Genomic DNA, 27,183 nt, shown 5'->3' with positions numbered 1-27,183 from the left:
GATTCATAGTTTCAGTTATTTATTTATTTACATACTGAAGTAACAAGAGCTAACACACAGGATTTGCACATTTGTCTTCAAAATAAAAACTGTAAAATAAATATACAATAAAATACATTAAACAATCTTTTCTGGGGCAAAACACCTTTCAATCATTTCAAAATGCATATGAGAACTGTAGTGACTATATGCGGTCACAAATGGGATTCCTGGACCATCTGTGTTTATTTTCACGTGTTCCTCCTTTCATCAATAATGCAAACACTGAAAATACTGAAACAACAAGCAACGCTGAATATAATATAAATGGATTAAATATATAACCAACTGTACCTGGTTTGTGTCTGAAAACTGCACTTATGAATAAATGAATCAAGAGGCAAAATAATGACAGAAGATGATAATTACATGGAAGTGACAAACTGTAACATACAAAAATATATGCAGCACATGAGAGAACGTACCGTGATAACAAAACAAGAAGCAACATTTTGATTTACATATATATATATTATTTACATACAAGAAAAGAGCAAACAGTGATGGTATGTATGTACCAGGCTGAACATCGATTGCTTCAACTCTATAATTCAGACAATCTGAAGTTCATTAACTACAGTCGTTCTATTGGAGGAACCCATCAGTGCTCTGGTATTTTAACAGCAAATGACCTGCATTTACACATTCATACACGCTCACACAGACGCGCAAAACTCATTAGCGCAAATGCAAGCAAAAGCCAGCACAACAGGAACAATGTCCCAGTGTGGCGAAAAGGAGCGGTGGAGATGGGATACGGGCTGAGTTGGATCTCCCCGGCTGAGTCTTTGTGGAAGTGAGACATCCGCCGGAGGAAGCAGCTGGACACAAAGAACAGAGGGAGACCTGGAAAGCGAGCTACTGACTGAGTGCCCAGACTACTGATGTTTGCACAGCTATGAGTACTGCGGTTGGTGTCGCCTGAATCATTCAGTACGTAGCTCATATTCGGACGAATACTCTGCCCTTTTTCCTTTTGGCAGTGGAATGAGAATCCTATTGGCTCATCTAAGTAACAGAAAGCCACTCTTTTTGCCCTAGGTCTGAAAGCCACCCGTCTATTGGCAGATCCTTCATTGGCTAATTCTACAGAGATCAAGAAGCCATTGGCACCCATTTCTACACAGCAGCAGCAGCTTTCTATTGGCTCAACCTTCAACAGCACGATTCTCAGTGGCTAAAGAGCAGAGAAAACATTTCAGGCACAACAGTTGGTGTGGTAAGTAGAAGTAAGAGTAACTGAGTCAAGTCTGTAGGAAATGATAACCAGCGATTTCCACAAACACAAGAAAGCAGAGCGACGGTGCCATCTCAGAGCGGTCTCTCCTTGAAACTACCAGACCCCCACCTTGCTTTTTATGCACAAAATTAGACGCAACACAGAAACTGAGCAAAACCATTACAAATATACAAAAGAGCACTACTCTTCCAGTTTCATGAAAGATAAAATGTGGAATCACTCCCATTTTTTTTCTGGAATAAAGAACAGAACCAATGCTACAGAAGCTACTGATCTTCACAGTCCACCATTCTGGAACCACATCATACATAAAACTACTCAAAGAAGCATTTTCAGTTTTGTTGAAACAAGCTATGTCTGTGCCATACAAATGAAATAAGTATTTTATTTACCAAATATCTTCCTTAAAACACACAGGAGAAGTGGAAGACGCTGTTTAAAGTGATCCCTAAAAGAAACACTGTCTAAAAGTTTGATACGTCAAGCTTGAATTACTGCTTGACTGGATCATTTTGCTGTCCCAAATTACATTTCTTGGAAAAGGAAAAGACCACACAAGTCAATGATATAATACTGCTGTGGAATCAAAATATCGCTGAGTGTTTAAAGTAAACAATGAACTTTGATGAATTGCCTCTTCATGTCTCAGCACCTTTCCTGACAGCAAACTGAAATGTACCTTAATTTGGTCTATTTAAACATAAAATGTCTTACAGATTCAGCTGCCAAATGACAAAATACTATTCCAAATGCAACATGCATCAAGTAGCTTGTTTTTGGCTTGTGCAGCAACATGATCATGCTGTCAAAGTTACAGAGTTATTGCTGCTTATTCATATCATTTCCAAATAGTGTAGCCTTTTGTGTTTGATATTTGAATTTATTAATTTATTGGAAAGACCTGCGAAATAGTTGATAGTAAAATAAGTGGGATTTACTCTCACGCCAGGCTCTTTTACTACTGACAGTCTGACATATTCAACACATGAGTGTTACAATATCTTAAAGGTGCGTTATAATGCATTTTCGGCTAAATGATCACATCAAATTGAATGCCAAGACTTCAGAGATGGTTTGGGAAAGTCTAATTTCCAATTGTTTCATAGTGATCCATCATGATTTTACTAGTCTCTGACTTGAAACAGCCTGTTTGACTTCTGTCACTTGTAAAGACTTGACAATTAGCAAAATAAGCATTATTGTGTTTATATATCCCATATAATAAATAAAAGGGATTCTAAAAAAAGAAGAAGAAAAAAAAGTTCAGTCCTCCTGCAGACTCACATTGAAGATATAGTACCATGGGATGATACCAGCATGGATTATTAGCTGTCTCAAAAGTTTGATGTCCCACAATTCCAAAGAAATGAATATATGAAATGTAAAAGGAAAGCACACCATCACTGTCCTTTCTGGCAGGGGGGCTTATATACACAATCTGCGAGAAAGGTGAATGGAAAGAATACGACTGCTCTTGGACCCTAAAAGAGATTTTTGATCAGTGTTTTCCACCAAAGTCCTCATGCATGTCAGACAGCTACAATGACGCTTAGCTAAGGCGAAGGGTCTCAGTAGGTGAATGGCATCTATTTGGAATGCCTGCTTTTTGCTGGGAATCAGATCTTCACACTGGAGGGTGATGTGGACCTGTCCCTTCCAAGAAGACATCATTGTTGGACAGCAGGGGCTGAGTGGCGGTACTCTGACTGCCTACTGAGTTTAGCCGCTGGACAGGAGAACTGGATTCCTCACGGGGCCCCGGAGCAACAGGCAACCTGGAGCTGAAGTTTAAATAAATCTGAAGAAGAGAAAGGAGATGTGGTGTCCACCACAAAGAAAAGGACATTTTAAAAAAAAATCTACTATCAAGTTCTGAGAAATGTACTATTTGTATTCACATCTGTTTTTTTGTAGAAATGAAAATGTTATGTGGTATAAAGTGAGAAAACAAATAGGAACATTTTCTTTACACCATGAATACATGCAACTAATTTTCAAAACGGCTTTTAAATATATTTTCAAGGTAAGAAGTATACAGATGAATCAAAAAATACAAAAATGGTGTGCACATCCCAAACACCCAGATTGGGCGCAGGTGCAGGACAACTAAATAATATAGACAAAATAAAGAAGTGTTAAGTCCGCACACTGAAAATTGCTGCTCCAAAAGAGTTTATTTAAGCTAAGCAACGTTTCGACCCTCAGGTCTTCATCAGGCCTGATGGAAGACCTGAGGGTCGAAACGTTGCTTAGCTTAAATAAACTCTTTTGGAGCAGCAATTTTCAGTGTGCGGACTTCACACTTCTTTATTAAGAAGTATACAGATATCATGATTTATTAATTAAAGGTGCAATAGGTGATTCTCTACAGAAATATTTTTTGGTTTATGCTGGTTGAAAGTCTCCTCATATCCTGATAGCAATCACTATGTTAAGAGGTCTAAATGTATTTTTTGAAATATATATCATCTGTGGAAGGCGTAGGACCATAAAATGTTCGTTCGATCATTGCATTCGGTCCGAATTAAACAATAGCATGTGCTCCGTCAGTCAGTATATCATATATAATATTGTATCTCTTTCTTTTTCGACTTTATGCTCCACCCTCCAAAAGACAAATTTTAATTCAGGAATTAAAAAAATGTTTATCATGTTTCAAATCATTGTATAAACTGCATTTTCAATATACTTTTTCAAAAATTAATAGATTAAAAAAAAACAAAAAACTAGCTTCATGTCATTGATCCATGCCATGCATGTGTAACCCCTCAGTTACACTTTTACAATGTTTTGTGTTCTAAAAAGGAAAAAAATAAGAAAGACATACATGTTTGGTGCTGTCTGAGATTTGCTGTTCGATTTTCTCCACTATCTTGCTAAATGAGGGTCTCTTGAAGGGGTCGGCATCCCAGCATGAGTGCATGATCTCGTACCTGAAACAACACAAGCAGCACTGGTTTTATTGGGAACATTGCAAGGTTATTATAGTTTTGCTTTTTTAAATTAGTTTTTATTTTAATATTATTTTTAAATTTCCTATCAATTTCAGTCTAGTTTAAATTAGTTTCATTAATGGTTTTTAGTTTTAGTTTAGTTTTTATATATTTAGTTTCAGTTTTAGTTTTAGTAATTATATTTTAGCAGAGTAAACAGAACACTTCCAGTTAAAGACATTTAAGTTCAGCAAAGTTTAATGTTTGCAGTTTACAGTTAACGCTTGTGCAAACCTCTTAATAATAAAAATAAAATAATTGCTTGAGAACAAAGAACTAAACAAGTGCAAAAATTAAAAAGTAAAAATTATTCATTTTCATATTATAAATGAAATCTTGTTAAACGTGGTGTATAAGAAAAAAACAAAAATATTTTTATGATTATTATTTTAGTGATTTACGCGATTTTCCGGTACAGGATGAGAGCTTATTAATTACAAAAACAATTATTTATTTTTGCTAATTATTATTTTATTTCAGTTAGTTTTCAGTAACTGTTGTTAGTTTCATTTTAGTTTTTCATTTAAGTTGAAATTTCTATTTTATTTCAGTTTTCGATGTCTTAGTTTCAATTTTCATTTACGAAAATAACCTGGAACATTGTTTTAGTGTGAAAATGTTGCCAATATCATATGTTTTTAACTGCAGAAATATATTTGAACTAATTAAAGCTCAGTCTTACATTTCACTTGGGGAAAACTCTGGTGACTCCATTCGGTATCCTTCCTTGATCATCTTATAGAATTTAGAGTCCACAGGCATGCCCGGGTAAGGACTACTCCCTAAAGACGCACAATATTTGGATTAAAAGCAGTATATCATGCCAAGTCAAAATAATTATGAGATAAGTTTAACTTACCGAGGGAGAAGATCTCCCACAGCAGGATACCATAAGACCAAACATCACTCTCAAAGGTGTACACACACTCAAAGATGCTCTCGGGGGACATCCACTTCACTGGAAGACGGGCCTGTGCAGAGAATTTCCTCATTAAATACATTACTTTCTTAACAACATAGGTAGAGCAAGGAGGCATGCAGTACAACACACATTACTTGAAGGATTCAGTCTGTGACTACCACTGAAACAATTTACTTTGCTGCTTTGGGCTTCTTTTAGACCATGAATGCAAATGGATGTAGTAGAATATTATAGCAACATTAGCGTTCTGCTTTATGCAAATTCTGGAAACTAAATCACAGGGCTGCCAACTCTCACGCATTGAGCGTGAGACTCACGCAATTGACACTTTTCACACGCTCTCACGCCACACATCCATTTTCTCACGCACAGAAAAATTGCGGAGGAAAGAGGTACTTGTAAATGTGACGTGACAGATCGCTGAGCGCCTCAGTTCAAGTGCACGTGAACCGATCATCTGTTACTTTTTTATTTAAAGATGCAGTACAACTTACCGAAAGTATACATAATATCGACCAATTAGTGTTTTTCAACCACGGAAAGAGGTCTATATAACAGCAGGAGAACAATTATGTCACATAACGTTACATTTACCTCAGGAAAGCCATTTAATGACCATATCATGTTAACTGAATAGAAAAAATAGCTAGAGAGGAGATTTTGCTAAGCACTATATTACATATTTATTCTATTTTTACTTATGTCATTAAATAATTGTTATTATAACAAAAACTGCATTATAGTTATTTTTAACCTTTAATAATACCAGCAGATTGGGACCTCTGTTTACAGCATTAGGTGAGATTTTTTTTTGAAATAAATTTTTAAATAAACATGTATCCAAATGAGTCAATATTGAATCAAAATCGGAATCAAATTACAAGAATGGAATTGAAATCTTGAAATTTTTGTCAAGCATTAATAAAAATTGTATCCTACCAGTCATTGTACAATGTAAACATTTGTACATGTTGTCACTAAACTTCATAAAATTCTATTTAGTTACCAAATGTTTTGACAATCACAGTTACACTTATTGTGATGCAATATTTGTTTTTACATCTACACAAAAAATCTCACTCCAAGCTAAACTCAAAAGTTGGCAGCCCTGAAATCAACTGTCTTAAAATTGCAGAAATTACCCCGTTCCCGGCATCAATCTCTTGCCATTGTAATTCACGCCTAGTACATGTCTCAACATGAATAAAAGCTCTTCTATTTTAAACTGAACATTGTCATTTTGCTTTAGCAGGGATTTCTTCGCAGTAAGCTCTTTGGACATCCAACACCCACAGAATAGACTTTAGAAGAGGGTTTGACAATGTTGGATGACAGCCATTAGCAGTGCATCAAAGTAAAAGCATCCAACTGTAAGGAAGTGTCTTATTTATGGATTACACATTCTTTTTTCCACAGCTTTTCATGATTATGTGTAAAGCTCTGGTTCCTAAATGTCAAGCATCACGTAAGAAAACTATTATCTGTGCTTGACTATTCACTTAATCTGATAATTAGTATACAGTGTGACATGCAAAACCTAGTGGGAAAATCTACAAATAAAATAAAGTTAAGGTTAAAGTTAAAGTTGTTTATATGTCACATGTAATGACAGTTTATACTTACATTGCCCTTAACAACATAGTTTGAGTCAGTAGTGATGTCTCGGGCTAGTCCAAAGTCACAGATCTTGGCCACTCGGCCTTGGGTGAGGAGAATGTTTCTGGCTGCCAGGTCTCTGTGAATACACTGCACAAACACACATACAATAAACACACATCAAGAAATAATAGTAGCCATCATACACACTTAATATATTATGTATTAAAGCAGAGACAGTACAAGGGATGGAGACAGACCACTTATACTGTGGAAAAATGAATGGGAGAAACTGGCCGTATTAATGGATGTCTTGTTTTTTATCCTGATTTGAGCAAAAGAAGCTAAATTTACGATACAACTGTGGTTACGATACAACTAATGCCTGTTAGCTGCATAGAATTTAGTGTCCTGGAGGCACTAACAAAATAACCACCAAGTGGACTGGCTTCCCTTGTAAAGGTTTTGCTTAATATTGCTTTCATATGTCAGGACAGTCACATATTTACAATAACAGTGTCAATATTCAAAACCTCATTAGCAAAAAAGTGTTGAAAATACCATATTCTAAGTTAGCGCTGAGGTGCTGAAATGAATTCACTGACAGAAAACTCACATGCCCACTTAACAGCGGGACTAATTTAGTTTCCTTACACTAAATTGAATACTGGACCTATTGACCAGGTGGGGAAATGTGATATTTCTCGGCATGACCCTCTGTGAATGAGTGTGTGCATGTGCTTGACAACTTGTGTGCATTTGTGCATGACTTTGTGTAACCCGATCTAGGACTGGGCAGAGGTAATGGAATGTGAGCCAATGGCATTGTAGAGGAAAAGAGAGATCTGCAGTATGGGATTACTGCAAACACTCGGAATATAAAACACAACATCCGTCAGAAAGAACGAATGCAAAAAAAAGACCAAAAAAAACCCCAAAACACTTACGTTCTTGGATGCCAGAAAATCCATGCCTTTGGCTACTTGGTAGGAGAAGCTAAGAAGATCCTCAGTGTCCAGAGTCAAGCCATCTTCCTGCAGAATCTCACTGACGGCATCCGTATCGCTGTATGAATCACCTAAAGGGGTGACAAATTCTGTTAAGAATAGACAAGAAGGGACAAGATAAGATGAGACACAAATAGCTGAGACGAGAAAAGAGGTACAAGGTGAGACGAGACGAGAACAGACAAGAATAGAAGACAAGGCACAAGACAAAACAAGATGAAGTGAGACAACAAAAGAGATGAGATGTCATGGGAGGAGACAGGGCAAGAAGAGAAGGCACGAGACAAGAGGAGGTGAGACAAGAAGAGATGAAATGAGATCACAAGGCACAAGACCAAGAGACGAAGAAGATAAGAAAAGAGAAGACATAAGAAGAGAGACAGAAGGTGAGATGAGACGAGAAAAGTAGAGAAGACTGGAAAAGGGGATGAGGAGAGATGAGATAAGATAAAAGAACAGATCAGAAAAAGACAAGAAAAGAAGATAACAGACAAGAAAAGAGAAAGGAAGGAGAATAGATGAGACATAAGGGACAAGACAATATGAGAGTCATGAGACCAGAGAGAAAAAACAGGAGGAATGACAAGAGAAGAGAAGACATAGGACAAGATGAAATGAGACAAGAAGAGATTAGATGACATGAAAAGAGATGACAAGAAAACAGGAAAGAAAAGATATGACAAGACACAAGACATCGATCCAACCTTTATTAAGTGATCTTCTGTTTTCTGAGGACAGAATTCCCAATACAGAGGGCTTCATGGTCATGTATCCATTCCTGCTTTCACTGTGATCAAACATTAACTCTTTTTTAGTGTACCCAAAAGCAGTTCACACTTTCACAGTTGCATTGATCATGACTTTCCTAACTAACTACCAGTTGCATTGATCATACTTACTTTGGTTCTGGCTGCAGCATGATGTTTCTATAGTAAGAGTCTTCTCCCAGTGTAGAGAAGTAGAAGGATTCTCTCCTTTTGCGCAGGAAGTTCAACAGGTCACCAAAACAGCAGTACTCCGTTATAACTAGCGTTGGACCTGTGCAACAGACCAGTTCAGTAATGAAGAACAACACTATACACACAAACCTGGAAAAATAATATCTAGCCTTAGCCTCTCACCTCCTATAGTGCAGGCCCCTAGCAGGTTGACAATGTTAATATGGTTGCCAAGATAACTAAGCACCTTTAGCTCAGACATCAAAGCCTCTTTCTCAGTGGCATGGGCACTTGCTGCGGGAAAAAAGACCAAGACAAATAAAAGCATTAATAAAACAACAACAAAAATCAGAATTTCTTTAAAGTAATACATAAAAATACACAGAGAGAATGTTCCCCTAATGTTAGTGTATGGTTCCCTTTTGGTTATTGTTCTAAGAACATTATTTTTATGTTTTATTGTTTAAAACCATAAATCAACATTATTCACAGAATGTTCAAGGAACCAAAAATTGTGGGTTACTGGAAATGTTTAACCTCCTTTCTTCAAATCATGCATGTTTGTGTACTTTCTGGTGTGTCATTACACACTGCCTTATTTGCTTAAATAAACATGCTGGTTAAACGCCTTGGTGTTATTGTGCTACTCGTATTTCAAGATTATGAACATGGTCTCTGTTGCTTTTCACTCACGTTTGAGCATCTTCACAGCTACAGTCATCACAGTGTCTGCTTTGGACATCCCATAAGCAGTGGCCTCCACCACCTTTCCAAAAGCTCCAGATCCTAGAGTTTTTCCTGGGGATGCAGGAAAGCAAAACTGATTCAGAAAATTGATACAGCGTGAACAGATCAATTTCACATTTTCCTGATAAAGTTGTTTACAATCAATGGATCAGCCTGGAAACTGGTCCAAAGCCAGTTTTCAGCTGGAACATTAACTTGTTTTTGAATCAAGGAGGTGTGGCTTGTGGGGAAGCGTGATATGCTAGATCCTGTTGGATCCTGTTTGTTGACGGATACAGCTATATATGCTTCATGGGGAAGATATGATCACAAGGCTAGCTATCAGTGTCAATAAACCATGGAACAGTCAATGAAAAGCAGCAAGTTTTGTAAAATTCAAAAGGATTTTATGTTTTTTGGTGCATTTAACCTTGTAAACATTTCCAATCATAACGTATAAACAAAAGAAATTTTCCATATTAGAAAGATTATTTGGAATATGATTTACGAGGCCCAACAAGTCAAAGCAGACCGATTCAGGAACTTCACTCACCAAAACGCAGCTTATCTCTGGGAAACTCCCACTGGTGGTCGTATGGAAGCTGGGTAGGGTCAATGTACACGTAGCTATTTCCATGAATACCTTCTATGACTTTCCACTGTATTTGGTATTTAGGTTTCTGTTGGAGACAGAAATGAGAGAGGGAGAGAGAGAAAGAAAGAGGGATGGGGGAAGGAATAAGTAATGAGCGACGTTTTCAGACAAGCATAAACAACCTTTTAGATCTAGTTACTGCAAGTGTAATGAGGTGCTCTGATAGACAAAAGTAAACAGAGTCCACTAATAAAAGTTTACTGTAAATGCACATAAATTATTCAAACCCAAATTTGGACAGTAATTTGGTGTGTGTGTGTGTGTGTGTGTATACGCCAATAGCTCCCCTATGCAACAGTGTGAAAGCATCAGGTCTTATGACATGCTAAGTAAATATTTTTTTTACATGAGTGTTTATTGTTTCAGAGTTTCCCTGAAGTGCGAGAGGGCTGCCAGGTGTGACAGGTAAATTGCATTGAATTTGAGGATCAAGCTTAAAGGACAACTCCAGTGAAAAATGAACCTGGGGTAATTAACACATGGTTACCGAGTCGATCGTTCCCTGGGATGCGTTTTCATGAAAATCGAATGTAAAGAGTTTTATCTTTAAAAACAGATTAGCTCATAACACTAGTATATGGGGCACAGAGTAAGTAAAAGTAAATCGCTAGTTAATACCACTAACAAGGCTCAAAATAGCCTCACACTAACACGGTAGCATAATGAGGGTCCCTACATGCAAACCGAAGCATTGAGAACTTTGTTAGTGTACAGACAGTTTAATAAGAAGATACTTTATAAAGACAGTACATTACGCGTTTACAGACAGGATCCATCTTGGAAAACAGTCTCAACTAATCGAGTCACGAACGCTGTGCTAAGTGAGCTTGTTGATAGGAATTACGTTTGTGAAATCTAACGTAGCACGGCGTTCGTGACTCGATTAGTTGAGACTGTTTTCCAAGATGGATCCTGTCTGTAAACACGTAATGAGGCTATTTTGAGCCTTGTTAGTGGTATTAACTAGCGATTTACTTTTACTTACTCTGTGCCCCATATACTAGTGTTATGAGCTAATCTGTTTTTAAAGATAAAACTCTTTACATTCTATTTTCATGAAAACGCATCCCAGGGAACGATCGACTCGGTAACCATGTGTTAATTACCCCTAGGTTCATTTTTCACTGGAGTTGTCCTTTAATATTAAATAAATATAAACAAGTTACGCTAAAGATAGAATAACAATAGGTTACAATATTTATTACTATAATAGGGTGAGAAGTAAAACACCTCAGTGAGTCAGCATGCATGAACTTCATGTGTTGGAAGACAAGCTATATGTAATGAATAACACTTTACCTGCATGTATTTGTAGGACAGCACAATCAGGATGAGAACAAGGATAACGGCTGCGGCAACAAAACCGATGAGCAACGGTGTGAAGAGTTCATGAGGAACAGTGTTCTCTGTGAAGATTAAAGCATTCAGAGGCCATTAAAAACATATGTACTCCATTAACTGCAAAACACAAATGTGTAGGGATGCACTAATATTTAAAACTCTGGCTGATATGATATAAACATACTAGAAACAATTAAAGATACTTGTGCAATACTGATAATAACCAATATGTTGCCAATATATTGTGCATCCCTACTTTTAACTCATAATGGATCAAATTTAGTGTTATCATTAAAATTATTTCAATTAATATTAATCACATTAATAATGTAATATAGTATTAATGTAATCATGTTTTTAAATGTATTACGTGTAATTTTGTTATTTTATACATAACTTGAATGTTTTTATTGTGATTTTGATTGCAAATCAGATTGGAACCAGTTGGGAATCACTGCACTAGACAGTGTGTTTGCGTAAAGAAGGCAATCTCTTACAGGCACCGACGGATAATCAATATACATGGCTCATCCCTGAGGATCAATTTTGTTAGCACAAAAAAAAAAAAAAACCCAGCTTGTCTTGGGACTTGAGCCAAAGGATTAATGGAAATAAAAAATGATTATTGCACTAAGTACAGACGTTGAAACAAAACCACAATAGGCTATTTACACTGTTGGAATACCTATATAACAATACATTCCCATCAGAAATAATGAATAAGTACCTAAACAGTGGAATTATGTCCTAAGTGCTTTTAAAGAGGTGTGAATAATACTCACTAATGAATTGAGGTAAAGCTCTTTACTGGAGATTTTTGTGACTCAATTTTCTTTCACATTTTGAAACTATAGCTGTGTGTGTGTTTTTTTGCAATGTGTGTGTATGTGTTCATGTGTGTTGTGTTATTGTTTTTCTGCGTTGTTCTGAGCGGTGTAGTAAGCTCTTAAGCTATAAGAAGCTTTCTCTCCATTTCAAGTCAAAGAATGCAGACTCTGCAGTAAGTAATCCCATGTAAACCTGCCACTGGCTTTTACAGTCCTCTTCTGCTCCCTCTCTCTATCTCGCTCTCTCCCTCCATCCTTCCCCGTCCATCCATCTATCATCCCACTGCATCCAAGCATACCATCAAGCCCTACCGCAAACCAACACACACCATAACAAAACACTTTTTTTTTTTGCATCTCGTTCAGCTGAGGTTGAACAGTTTTAACAGTCTAGCCTAAGGCTCATTGTCCCACTGGTTTTCCTGGATCTGCTGCAGCCTAAACCTTGAGAGTCTAAACCAGTTCTCACATCCTGAGGCAGCTGGACTCAATTCATGCACTCAAAATCTCCAGTCCAACTCCTGATGGACTCTACAAAAAGGTCAACGTTCAACTAGAGGTTTTTTAACCTTCCAGCTAATTTAGTTGAGAAAATGCAAAAACAGGCAATGTAGTCAACAACTTTCACCAAAGAAAGGATCATAAAAAAAATAAAAAATTGTACCAGACACAAACTACGCTGGATGTGGATGACCTTTTGTTAACTATTCTGTCTTTAAAAATAATACCAGCACTAACTGGGGTGGAAAAACGTGGTGTTTTGCAACAAATGCAAAACGTAACCCCCCAAAACCCTTGAGATAATCCACAACAGTTGGTGATGCTAGGTTTGCAATAGAAACAAGATTAGGGATAAAACTCAGCACCTCTGTTTATATAATAGCCTGCATATCTCTTATCCAAAAAGTCTGCCTACACAGGTTGAGCTGGAGCAGGAGTGGTGACCTGCGAGTTGGCAGCTGGTTTAGATTTCCTTAAAAAGATGCAGCCAGCAGATAAAGCACAGCTGGAGTGAACGTGAGGAGATGAGCGCTTCCTCTCGTTTGGTTGTTTAACCATTCCTGGGAAACCAGAAGCACCTGGGTCGAGGTCTCTGAGTCTCATTCCACTTCCTCGTTTTCTATCATGTGCATAAGTATAAGATGAAGGCTAAACATTGGGACTCTGATGACTGAAGGTCAAGGTTCTTCATCTTCATTGTAGGTGTAAGATGCCATTATGAAATATGCACTATATTCTGTATTTCCTTTTAATGAGCAGAACAGATCATGTACATATAACATTCAAAGGTTTTGGGTAAGAATATATATAGCAGCACAACTGTTTTCATCATTGCTAAAAAAATAAGAAATGTTTCTTGAGCTCCAAATCAGCATATTCAAATGATTTCTGAAAGACTGGAGAAATGAAGCGGAAAATTAATCTTTGTCATGAATAAATGAATTACATACTAAAAATATATTAAAATAGAAAACAGTTATTTTAAATTGTAAAAGTATTTCACAATGCTACTGTTTTTAATATTTTTTATTTGATCAAATAAATGCAGATTTGGTGAGCATAATCAAAATCTTACCCCAAACTTTTGAACAATAGTGTACATAAGGGCATAATTTAAAACAAATGAAATAAAATAAAAGCACAAAATGATTAAAATATAAATATTCATACCTCACTGCAAATTAATAATAAAAAAAACATTTTGTGGTCATTTATCTTCTTCTAAAGGCCAGTTCACACCAAGAACGATAACTATAACGATAACTATATTAGTGTCCACACCAGCGGACGATATCATTCTGTTTATGTTAAGCGCGTTTCAGAGCGATTCTGATTGGCTCTCAATGTTTTTATCATTCATCAGCTGGATAAAATCATTCTGAAAGTGATTCATTTCTCTGTGCAATTATCGTTACAGCTGTGGTGTGAACTCTGCTATTCTTTCATTTTGAAAAAGATTTTTAGAACTATTTCTTTATTGTTATCTTTATAGTTATCGTCCTTGGTGTGAGCGGGCCTCAACACTACTTCATGTATAATATTTAAAGTTTGCAGGATTGTTTTCTTTTCATGCACATTAGAAATATACTGTGGGACTGTGGGAAAGACTGACTCCCTGGCCAGTGCAATGACTACTTAACTAGGGAGAGAACTGAGACACACCTTCAGAGTCAACGATGGAAGACAACCCAAAAACAAACAAGTCAACAAAATTAACAGAATAATTTACTACTAGCACACCAAAGCAAAGACACACACCCAGACCTGTGACAAATGAGCAAAACCTATACAGGCCACACTGGGACAGTATGCGTGTAGGCCTATGTGATATGCAACAAAGAAGCAGTGTCTGAATTCATAAAATCAAATCTCAGATATATTCAGGTAAATAAAAAGACACCTTCAATGTGCCCTAACTCTCAGAAGTTGCATAAATCAGTCAACCAGATTATATCCTGCAGATAATGAAAGTGCTTTCCAGTTTTGTGAGTAGTATGGATCAGAGGGTCAGCAAACAGACTGTAGTGGGAGTCGTCTGAGGCTGAGACTTAGTAATTACAAACAAGAGTCTTCAGTCAATGTCTGAAGGGGTGTGTATGTGTGTGTGTGATTTGGGAAGTTATTTGCTCACCGCTGATGGAAAAAAGAGTGTACACGATTTCCCCATTGGCAGATGCCACACATTCAAGGGTGGCATAATTGTTCTTGGTTATGTTTAGACGGCTCTCCACTGCGCCTTTCCCAAAGGGAGGACTTGTCATGGTGACAGTGACAACATCCTCCTCCTCCTGAGTGGCATTCAGCAAATTAGAGCACCTGAGGAAGCATGCAACACAGTTGTAAATTCCTGATCTTGCACTTCTCAAGAACATGTAATTACTTCGTAGAACTGTTTCCCAGAAACACTGCATAAAAGGAACTACTGAAAAATAATACTACTAAAAAGGTCTTTCATGCACAGTCCTAAACAAAAAGCTCATAACCCTAATATTCAAGATATTATTCAGTACTTTTTTCATAGCCTTTAAAGCAGCGTTTTATTATTTATTATTTTTATTTTTAGTATTATTTATATACAACTATAGTTTTTATTAACATTATGAATTAGATTTTATTTATATATTTAAGTATTCATTTTCAGTTCATTTGTTTTAGTAAATTTGTCATTTGTATTAGTTTTTATTTATATTTGAATATTATTTTAGGATTTCTTTAGTTTTTATTTATATCCAGTTAGTTTAGTCATTTTACTTATTCTACTTATTTCAGGTAGTTGCAGAATTTTTTAAGTACGTTTTAAATTTTTCATGTAATATTTATATTTTAGTTAAATTCATTTTTTTTAAGTTTTCCTTAACGATAATAACCCTGCTTTAAAGTCAAATTAACTGCCCATTGCAACCCATTTTATATTTCGAGGAAATATTCCGAAGCCTAACATTTTTCTTTGAAAAATGCACCCATGAATTGTTCACACTAACACCAGGAGCATATGGGGTCAATTTTCGTTTCATGTAGATCTTAAGATCAAATGTTAAGCACCATTGCATATCAAGAGACAACTTTTTAAGCTCTAAGGATAATGATAAGCATCTCTCGCTGCATTCAGGGTCTATGGCGGATTTGTACAGATATGTGTGATATAGATTCTTGCTTAAGAATGCAAAATAACAAGCTGTGAAGTGACAGACCTCGAGGGCTCTTTAAAAAAAAAAAAAAAAACATCAGTGGAATGCAATGCCGTTAAGTGCTTTGATTTATTTGCTTCATTTTTGTACAATTCTATTGTCTCTCTCCGCTTGAGTTCAAAGGTAGCTTTTAATATAAAGGCAGAACAAATAATCTCAACTGGTTTAAATTTCTTATTCATCTCTTTCTTGTTGAGTGATATATTGTTAATTACTTTATTTAGCATGGTGGAAACCTCTCATTATGTTTCTCAACAGTGGAATGCCTGTTTGCTGAGAAAACCACCAAACCAGTGACAGATAAAGCAAGCATCACACAAACAAGATCAAAAGACAAATTGCACTACATGTTTATATGCTCAAATTGAAGCAGGTCATCTTATCCTGATCGCATTTGATCACCATGAGGAATTGATTGGATAAGCTTGTGACTAAGTCTGTGCTAAGGTGTTCTGTCAACACTGTTACTATCCAAGAATAAACAGCCCCATGGGAGTGGCTTGTTCCCATGTTGTCAGGCGTTGTCACATGACTGATAGCAACCAATCGCTTTTGTGAAGTCACAATCATGACAGAGTCAAATTGCTTATCCCCATCAATAATAGGCTAAAGCTTTGTTGTCCAATCATCAAACATCAAGTTAACAGTAAGTGGCTATCCCATAATGTACCCTTGGAGAAGCTAATATGTTAACACTGCTCAAGGGAGGTACCGCTAATTTTGGAAACCAACTTTGGAAGCCCATTGTAGGAACTTTTGCAAAATTGTGGGTGTATTCGAAACAAACAAAAATGTAGAAAGCCACGTACCTGGAATGGGGTTGGTCACAGTAATACCACTTGATCTGAGGAGTGGGGTATCCCTCTGCAGCACAGCGCACCTGTCCATCAATCGGCCCCTCATAGGACACAATCTGTGGTTTACCTAACAGTCAAAGATTAATTCAGGGTCAGTTTTACAATTCTGGTTCGTGGGATTGATGTTTGTCTCATTTGCAATTACTTTCTAAAATATAGACAAATTGACCTAAAATGCCAGAATATTTCACTGTTTAAAATGTGGGTTGAATGGGAGACCTGTTTGACGAAAAATTATATCCGTTTATAATGGGTGATCAATAATTCTAATTGAAAAGAAAATGATTGATGATAAAAAATAATGAATAAAGGTATTATTTGCAGTCTTGAAGGCCATTCCTTTCATATCTGTTTTTACATGGCCTCTACTATTGTTAGTGGGCTTTAAGCCAGGGTCTTACCTAGACAATTAAGTTATTTTACCCAGCACAATGTCCAAGAAATATGACTGATTATTACTGAACAAGAATACACACAAAAAGTCATAATCACATACGTTCTATACTCTTTTCTGGCAAGTGAAAAGTGCAAATATTTGCCATTTGCATTCAATTTTTTCACTCACTTATGACATGGACTTCGAACGTTTGATGAACAGTTGTGTCTCGGTTTGAGCATGAAAATGTGTAAACTCCGCTTTCTGACACCTTGAGACGCACTAGTTTCAGCTCGCTGGTGTAACTGTTGAATAAAGAGAAAAAAACATATCTTTCAGTTCATTGAATTAATGGAATAAAATGTGGAGTTTGCACAATATGTGGGATGCACTGGTATTAAAAATCTGGTCGATACTGATGAGCCAATAATTATTTTCATGTTATGGCTGATAACCTATAAACCTATAAATAAATAAAAAAACAATCACTTTAAATGTCACAAGTGAATGTAGGCTTCACAACATTATAATGCACCGTATAAAAAAAATATTGATATTGAGATGCTTTTAAATTATTAGTGTTTTTAAAAATGAATTATAACTGAGTTACATGATGGCAAAGGTGATCTAAATTTAAAAACACAGCACAATTAAATGCACAATATCGCCAAATATTTCCAATAATAATATAAAACTAATATTGTCCAGATAACTGATATGGTACCAATATGCTACATATGAAAAACAAGAAATGTTAGGAGTAAAAAAAACATTACAAAATCATACCTATTCCCATGTGACCCTCTGGTAATGACATGATCAGTAGTATTGGTTAATTTTACACCTCTGTAGCTCCAGGAAAACGTATGAGGTTTCGGGTAAGCTTCCATTACCACACGCAGGGACAGACTTTCTCCAGCGCGCACTCTCTTAGTGCTGTTATTCACACTTGTTAGGTTAATAAAGCCTTTTTCTACACACACAAACACATAAAACATAATTTTATCCTTTGAAACAGTCTCAATAAAAAGTCTCATGATTGTTTGGTAACAATTTATGTCAGTGTCCCTGTTACAACTGTTATGCACTTACTGTAGTAATAACTGTAAATCATGCATAACTACATGCAAATAACCTAATTCAAACGCTAACTCTAATTACATAGTAAGCACATGTTGTTAATTATTATTACTCAGTACTTAAAATATGTAGTTAGACCTTAAAAAAGAGTGCCACCCATAGTTTTTAAAACTGAAAATGGTGTTTGAAACAACAGAGACCTACCATAGATGTCGACCCAGACCGGCTTTGCACTGGTCCCTTTTTCGTTCATGGCCTCACAGTTGTAACTCCCTGCATCCTGCATCGTCACAGACCCCAGGCTGAGGATGGCGTTCCTCACGTGAGAAACAGGCTCAGTCAGGAGACGCGAGGTCAGCTGCACTGACGGTTGCTTGGCACATGCAGAAAGAAAACAGACACGAAGCTGATTGGGCAACTCTGGAGAGATGAGGCATAGACCTTGTCTTGGGAAAAGTGCTTGTGGTTGTCTAAATGTGTAGGTGTGGCTGTTTTTATAATCTTTATATGAAACAAAGCGTGTTATTCATCTCTCAAATATAAGTCTCTGATGCCAGTTTAGTCTCAATGCAAGACTGAGGACCTGTCCATCCATCCATCTCTTCCAAATTTTCTCAAAACTTTTAAACAAGGCTTTAAACAACATTAAAAGTTTTTCATATTTAAAAATATCTGTTAAATTTGAGTTAGTTTTAATTCTACTTCCATTTGAAATTCTGCATCCTGTTTGCTACCTCAATTCAAAAATTCAAGACTTAAACTGGAATTTAAATGTCATTTTCAATTCACTTCTGAATGACACACGACTCTGCTGACAGTCGTATTCTGCTGCTGTGTAAACATGATCATTTAGAATTTTGAGGTGTACCTTGAACCAATTAAGGTCCAATTTGTCTCTGGGCGTAATATCAAGAACAAACACTCACACTCAGTCTACAAACACAATAGCACATTAAGTAGGTTAACTGGGACGTTCACCCATACCTACTGTATGCTTTTCTATAAGTATGCTTTTCGTAAACATTGGTTTTACTTGATTGATTGAAGCGGTTGATGTGTTTACAATAATAAAGCCTGCAGTATGTACTGTATATATGTGTGTGTTATGGTCATGAAGAGTGTCACAGTGTGCTCAGGTAAATAGGTGAGAGTCGGTTCGTTTTTGTCTTACCACTCCGTGCGGAGCCTTCCACTTGATTGTGATGTCGCTGTTGACATTTGAGGTGGAGCAGGATAGGGAGAGCTTTTCCCCCTGGGTGAGCAGCACTCTTTGAGGCTGACCCAGTGTGATCTGAGGAGGCGCGCCTGGAACTAAAAGCAAAGAAGTATGATGCATTGTATCTAAGCAGCAGGAATATGTGGGAAAGGAAGAACAAGTATAGTGGGGTGACATGGACATGCACGTGTCTGGTGTCTGTCCGTGTCCACTTGTTAGTGTATTTGGACTGGCAATCAATTACATTTTTAATCAAACTAATTATATGATATGGTGATTAATTAATCAATCAGTCTATAAACTACCATTCAAAAGTTTGGGGTTGGTAAGATTTTTTTTATGTTTTTGAAAGAGGTCTCACCAAGACTGCATTTATTTATTTTAGTAAAAACAGTAATATTATAAAATATTATTATAATTGAAAACTTTCAGTGTCTTCAGTGTCACATGATCCTCATTATAATATGCTGATTTGCTGCTCAAGAAACATTTCTTATTATTATCAATGTTGAAAATTGTTTGTGGAAACTGGGATCCATTTGTTAGGATTCTTTAATGAATAGAAAGTTCAATTAACTGAGTTTATTAGAAATAATATTCTGTAACATTATAAATGTCTTTACTCTCACTTCTGATTAATTTAATGCATCCTTGCTGAATAATAGTACAATATTAATGTCTTTAAAAAAATCTTATTGATGCCAAACTTTGAATGGTAATGTGCGTATACCATCTGCTTTGAATGGTTCCGTACTCATTCTCTGCTGCCCATTCTTCAAGCTTGAATTCATTTGCATTGGTTTTTTTTATTCATTATTGACAGCCCTCTAAATTGACAGCCCTTATATTTATAAATGCCTCTTATTTTTTCTCACCAAGACGGACATTAAGTTGATATTGTCCGGATTTAACCGTGGCGCCTTCTAGAGTCCCGACGCAGACGTAACATCCCTCAAAGTCCTTCCTAACAGCATCCAACACCACGCCCGTCTCAATGCTGGATGAATATCGCAGGTTGTTGGGAAGGGGCTGTCCGTCACATTTCTCCAGGTGCAACTCCGTCATATTCGGGTCTGTGGCCAAGCATGGGATCATGGCCGTGTCTCCTTCTCCCGCAACAATGTCAAACACGATGCTCCTCCTGAAGAGATTTTCAGGATCTGCTGAGAGGAATGCTAAATCAAAAACCAATGAAACACAACCAATGGGGCTTAGATCATGACATTACAGCTCAGAGAAAGAGAAAGAGTGTCACAAATAGAGTGAAAGTGAAAACTACCCTCCATCATACCTAATAAACAAATAAAAATAACCAACATCTGCAGTGTTAACATTTGTAAAATCATGTAAATCTGTCCACTTCCAAAACTGCCAGGGATCAATTTGAAGATTCTATTATATGGGATTATAAGAACATGCATGAAATAACACATGACATAGATGAAATGTATATATATTAAAGGCCATGTAGGTAACAGGTGAATACAGAGAGTTGATTGCAGGTATTTAGGGCCCCTAAAGTGTGTTTTTGGCACAATATGGAACCACACAGGAAGATGAGAGATGCTGGAGTGTGTGTTCATAGAAAGAGAGGGAGAGCGAGAGAGAAAGACAAAGATGAAGCACGAAAAGTGTTAGAAAGTACTACAAGATCATGCAAACACATGTAACGTTGCAGACACATTACCTATACAGTATGTATATTACTATACAGTATCTAATCACACATATACTGTTTCCTACAGTAGTAGGTGAGTAGCTGCACTCACACGAAGGTATAACAAGACAAGGCACACACCTAAAGGAGGGTTCCTCATTAATTCTTTAAATACTGCCCTGCAGACATGTCACTCAGCCCAGAAAATTTACTACACCCAATTAAGATACTCCCAAATGGAAAAGGCTGACTTACCTTTTACATACACGTAGATTGAGCTCTTTTCACCAGACGTCTCCTCATGGCATGAATATTTGCCCATGTGATGAGGGGCTGCTTTGCTCACTTTAAGAACTGTTAGTTGACCCTGCCTTTGTTCCTCCTTCAAGGTCCGCATGGGACGGTCTTCTCGCATCCAGCGCACTGAACTGTTGCTCTGGCAGCGCAAGCTGAAGTCGCCGTTCAGTGGTACTGTAAGCCGGGGTCCTTCTGGGGTGATCGTGGGCCTGGACCTGCCTGAGAGGAAACAAGAATGTGAAACATCGCACACAGCTGGAAGATAAAGAAGTTTAATAAACTTGCAAGAGGATAGATTATTTCTAAAGTTAACATGACAAGTTATGAAGCTCTGCAGACTTCATTGTATTTTGTCAAATGCATTTAACTCTCCAGTATACTATGGTAGGCCTACTGATTTTGCAAAATAAAAAAAACAGCAACATTGATAAACAGAATATACCAAGCACATACACATTTATACACACATACAAATCAAATACCTCTCAAGTAAGTTGCATAAATGACAGTTAATGGTGTGAAATAGACAGTTTCACAACTTAACAATCCAAAAAAGCATGTCTTCTGAGTTCCTCTCATTCTAATTTCTCTAGAAATGGTAATTTGACATTAGACAATTCTACAAAAGTCTACAAGGGGAATTTTTTTTATGACTGTGCTAATTCTTGGTTGGTACAGCATCATTCTCCATTCAAAGTGATGTGTTGCCTTATACAGCTACAAGGCTTCAAAGCAACAGATTAGTGTTTTAAACCAACAAAAGAGTCATTGTCCTCCCCTCCCCGTATGACTGGGAGAATGGTGAAAATATACAAAGAAAAGGGGGAAAAAAGTAAGGTTTTAAGTAAAGGTTTGAAAATAATCAATGTAGCATGACAGTAAAATACATAATTGGAGAAAAGCAAACATTTGGGGAAAAAAGGCCGCAGTAGAAAATAGAATGGGGTTCCATTTTGAATATACATCCAGGTCCAAACATTATTAATCTTGCACCCTATCATCTTTATCAAGCATCATTAGCTTTGAGTGAAAATTCAGTTCCTTTACATCACCTCTTTTTTAACAACTCATAATGGTGTCGTAATGGCGTAATCAAGATAAAAGCTCTCTTTGCATGGTTTAAATATTTACCAGAGAAACGGTTGGGTTCTATGTGTGTGCGTGACCAATTGGTCTTGTTATTGTTTGAGGCTTTTCTTTCAAGCAGTGATTCTTATTTGCCATTTTGACGTTGACAGTGTTCACTGGAGAAAACAAGTCAACATTGACAGTTGTTCTGTTAGGTTTTTCTCGGGAAAAGCACCTGACTTTGCAGATGCCGTTTTCGTGGCATAGAGTGACAGTTTGCATCAGGGAAAGCTACGCATCAGGCAAAACCACAGTTCACGTTTTTATCATGTTATCTCATTTTAGCCTGAAGCAACTATGGAAGCAACATTGCATACCCCCCAACCCCCTGTTCCTCATGTTATCAGAGAAAAAAACAAAAAAACAAGAAAGAAACCCTTATAAACAAGAAAGAAAGAAGGAGATGCAAATATGTCACATTTGCTTATTTGGACACATTTTGAAGACATTACCACTGACAATCGTGAATGGCATGAATATTGGCATAACATATATATATAATTTGCCTATATCCATCAAAACTACAGAAACCAGTTTCCAGGAACCAAGAGTACACATTATTATTACTACATAATCTTTGAGTATCCATGCAATCCTTTACCTGCCAAACAGATGTTTACTTGCACTTTTGCCGTTTGTTCACTGCTTACTCTTGCTCCCTTTATTTGTATTATTTTTATTATTAAGTATTTGTTATTTATATATTTTAATATAAGCACATACATACAGACACACTTATATATATTATCACTAAAATCAGAGGGAAATGATAGGTGAATAATACTGATGTAGAAGCACCTAACCCTGTGGTTGTAAGTATAACTAAACTTCACATAAGCTGTAAACTGTCCCTCAAATCTGATTGGTTGATTTGAACGTTGTTCCAGGATCAGCAAAGATGTTGATCCAGGAACATGATGTACTTGGTGAAATCGCGTTGACCATAAAGGTCTGTGCATGTTCTCTGCTCACACTTTTATTATTAAATAGCCTATATATTTTTATGCATTTTTAAGAAATGGTACACTGTAAAAAAAAAGATTATTGGAGTAGCCTATGTTTTACAAGAAAATACAATTTTAGTTGTTCTATTTAAAAATCGAATTGTTTCAAAGTAAATCCTACACCAATTTATTTTCCAATGTATTAGATACAAGTACTAGTTTCGTAACTTACGTTACCACCGTCAGCCACAAGGGGCACTCGCACGACCATCTCCATTCAGACACCCACCAGAATACTGACTTCTGGACGTAATTTCTATATTTCAAACAGTGTACAGTAGGCCTATGCCTATATAAGAGCACTCTACTGTTAACTAGCCTATGGATATTTCCATGTAAATGGGTTTCTCATGGCTGTTATTATGTGAAAGTCCGTATCGCTATTTGTTTGAACTGGAACCCGATGCAACATAGTCACTTGAGCGCTGAAAGCCCTCTGGCGTTACAAAGTTGATCTTCAGATTCATGCCAAAACCACAGCAAAAGTTAACCGCATGTGTTCAGTATTGTCCACGCTCACTTTAAACCTGGTCATTTTAATTAATTGAAATGTTTCATAATAAGACTTGGGTTTACATAACCGGGTTTTTTACCCCCAGTCCGACGCCCCTGTCCCCAAAAAGCGGCATCTTTTCCAAGCACGAGTTTTCCAAGGAAAACACGTGATGCGCAATGGTCAGTTAACAGATGCAGTCCAGATAATCATCTTTTTTTATCTGACCACCACAAAAGACCATCTGATATGACCATGAGGTGCAGCATGCGCAGGCAAAGAAAAAGTCAAGCTGCAGCATGCAAAACAACTTCTCTGGCTTTAGAATTGACGATCATTTAGCTATAGCCTATGTAACAGCTGTCCATGCTGATAGGATGAGATACAAATTAACTGCAAATGAAAACCCATATTAAGGCACCTTTTAAAAACTGAAGCCTACCTGTTCCAACAAATTAACCAGAGTCTTTTCAGCCTACCGTCACATCAGTGCAATAGCTTGGGGCTCAAATTGAGCGCGCGATGTTTGGCGACACAATTATAAAGACGTCTTAAACATAAGCGTGACGTGAATCTCTAATCAAGTATTTTTTTAAAAAACACGACTTGTTTAATTTTACTGATCCTAACGTGCTCGAGCTGCCACTGTTGCTATGGCTACCTCCTCAAATGAAGTTTGCCGCTTTTTGGTTACGAAAAAGTTGCTATGCATTAAATAGGCTATGTAGGCTATAACGTGTGGACTATAAAGTTTAATATTCTGTAAGAACCGCATTTTTTTATAAACCTTTTGGGGGGCTTAGGGCTTGCTTAGCGGAGTCAAGCCACCCACGTTCTTACCAAGCTGTTATGCTATCTGAACTATATAAAGTTAATAATATCAAAGTGCAATTTTGTTCAGCGTTAACACTCTTTCCTTCACATCGCTCGCTAATTATAGGCTACCTGAAACAAGCATCGTATTCCTACACTTGACGCGAAGACGGGCACGCGCGAGCCTGAGAGATGAATAATTGAGAGCAGCGCGCGAGGATCGGCTTTACTTTACATTCTCACCTGCGCTCCGGATCAGTATCTTATTTCAATGATCCCGTAACCCCTTAAATTGATGGTATGTAGAGCCTCCACACGGCAAGTGAAGAGGATATGATTCACTGGGATTATCAGTGGGAATTCTCGTGCGTTAGAATGTTTAATGTTCAGTTTTCAACTGGAGAGAGGAGTTCTGCACAGATAGAAGGTGGACCGAGGTGCGAAAGCTCCTTATGGACAGTGATATTCATCATGAGGGAAAATAAGAGAGCACACATGGGGTCGTTTAGTGATAACAGCCAAAATTGTGATTCTATAAAGAACCTACATCTAGATTAGTTAAAAGTAAAAAGCAACAGGTCCATACATTATTCTCTGAATTATCGCATATCCGTTTTATTTTGAGTTATAGCCATAAAGAATAATTCAACAAGGCTGCCTCACATCTACAGCAAGTGCAATATACATCCCTAGTCTTCAATGAACAACTTTCTGGAATCTTTCCTCTAAACTTGGAAAGCAATGTGAGATCATAAAGGAACAATAAATGATAAAACTCATCCTACCTGGTTGGATGATTAACTGCAACAAAACAGTAAACAGAACGCAGTGATATTCCATTGTTATAATTCCATCTATCTCATGTGTGTTGGTAGCTCGATAATACCGCGGAACGGTCGCCAGCCGAGCGATCACTCCCGTCTTAAAGGGCCAGCGTTGTTTTCTACCTTGTACTCTGCGCGCGGGTCATGCGGAACGACGAGCGAACATGGGCGGGGACAGGGAGGTAACATCAACAGTTGGCTAATAGCACTAGTCATACCTGAGACGCACAAAAGAGGTTACTAGTGCCACAGGGTGACACGTGGCTTGTCAGAAGAAACTCTGAATTGTCCTTTACAAACTATGCTAACTATGGAAAGGGGTTATCTAATTAATTTATCAGGCATCCTTCACATTCAATAAAAGCTCCTCTGTGACTGATAAGGCTGATCTGGCAATGATAAATTCATAACACAAACGAAAACATTTAAATTGTTACAGACCAGCATGGATTGTTATCAGAGCAGAAAAATCCATCAGTTGCATTTTAATCAGCTGAAATAAAGGGTTGCTTAACAATTGTTTTACAAAACAAAATGACACATTATCTTATCTCAGGCAAGCCATATTATTTACAGCATGAAGTGATAGGTGACTCATTTAGAGAGGTTGTATATGTCAATTCTTTTTCATAAAACATGTTGATTTATTTCACAGTTATCACTAAATGTGACAAGCATATCGCTGTATTTATGAATGTTGGAACCATCGAGATGAGTCTCATCTGTGCAGTCCTCTCTTCCTACTTTCATTTTGCCTGAGAATAAAGAGAAATGAAGAAATAGGCATAACTGAATGAGTGGATATAACGATGGCATTGTTTTATGCGTTTGTTTGTCATTCATGTCTGTGACAAGCTCTATATCTAATCTGCTCTCCTGATGGGAGATCCATCATTGTGAACAAAATTTGTGTTGGTTTATAAAATGCCATCTTATGCTTTTATTATTGCTCATCTTGCTTTAGATGCTCTAATAAAGCCAAACTTGTGACCCAAGACATTGTGATCACCCCTGACCTCCCTTTCACCCCATTTACCACATTTCTCCATGACTCTCTAGTCATTTTTAATTAAAAGAAAAAGTTGTCTTTTCTGTATTCCCATTCTTTCATATATCTTGTGATTTGACATCATTCCAGCCTCTGAGATAAACACATTCGTTGTTTTCTTTTAGAATCAATATTGAATATTGAAATAAAACTGCTGAACAAGTTCGACAAGACAAATAAAACCTTTAGGGAAGTAAAATGTATTGACTTTGAATGATTCTTGAATTTTACTGACAATTGCATTACAACAGAAAAAAAAAAAAACATAAAAACAAGTCACATGACAATTTTTATTTTTATTTTAAACTATAAGGACTGCTAGGAAATATGTAGATGATATGGTACAAACAGTTACTTAAGTCAGGGTAGAATGAACAGAAAGAAGTTGAACAGAAGTTTGTTTCAAATACAAAAAGA

General features: G+C 36.9%; 1 protein-coding gene across 3 annotated transcripts; it reads right to left on the bottom strand.

Annotated features, from left to right (window-relative positions):
• Nucleotides 1–6: 6 nt before the first annotated feature.
• kita (KIT proto-oncogene, receptor tyrosine kinase a) lies at nt 7–25,836 on the bottom strand. Of its 3 annotated transcripts, none has more exons than XM_084090272.1 (21): nt 25,680–25,836; nt 21,415–21,675; nt 20,378–20,662; nt 19,458–19,597; nt 18,491–18,659; nt 17,993–18,179; nt 17,396–17,511; nt 16,783–16,897; nt 14,917–15,101; nt 11,416–11,522; nt 10,015–10,141; nt 9,429–9,533; nt 8,919–9,029; nt 8,697–8,835; nt 8,502–8,584; nt 7,738–7,868; nt 6,818–6,940; nt 5,132–5,243; nt 4,955–5,054; nt 4,107–4,212; nt 7–3,077 (listed from the first exon to the last, which is right to left on the bottom strand). In XM_084090272.1, the coding sequence occupies exons 1-21, from the start codon at nt 25,732–25,734 to the stop codon at nt 2,904–2,906; spliced, it is 2,931 nt and encodes a 976-aa protein (XP_083946398.1). In that variant the 5' UTR covers nt 25,735–25,836; the 3' UTR covers nt 7–2,903. The 3 variants fall into 3 exon arrangements, with proteins under 3 accessions (XP_083946398.1, XP_083946396.1, XP_083946397.1); XM_084090270.1 differs by having other exon boundaries at nt 20,378–20,677; nt 25,680–25,833; XM_084090271.1 differs by having other exon boundaries at nt 20,378–20,665; nt 25,680–25,827.
• Nucleotides 25,837–27,183: the final 1,347 nt, after the last annotated feature.

This window comes from Abramis brama (genome assembly GCF_963993115.1).
Source record: "Abramis brama genome assembly, chromosome: 18".
Taxonomy (NCBI): Eukaryota; Metazoa; Chordata; class Actinopteri; order Cypriniformes; family Leuciscidae; genus Abramis; species Abramis brama.
This window is presented reverse-complemented; position numbering and strand designations above follow the sequence as displayed.

Bases quoted from the DNA above. Each gene is read 5' to 3' on its own strand.
- kita (XM_084090270.1), bottom strand. From the start codon at position 25,734: ATGGAATATCACTGCGTTCTGTTTACTGTTTTGTTGCAGTTAATCATC. The intron at 11,523-14,916 runs GTGAGCAAATAA...TAATCTTCACAG, and splicing joins CACTCTTTTTTCCATCAGCG to AGAACACTGTTCCTCATGAA. The intron at 7,869-8,501 runs GTTGGATCGATG...TCACCCCTTTAG, and splicing joins CAGAAGATCACTTAATAAAG to GTGATTCATACAGCGATACG.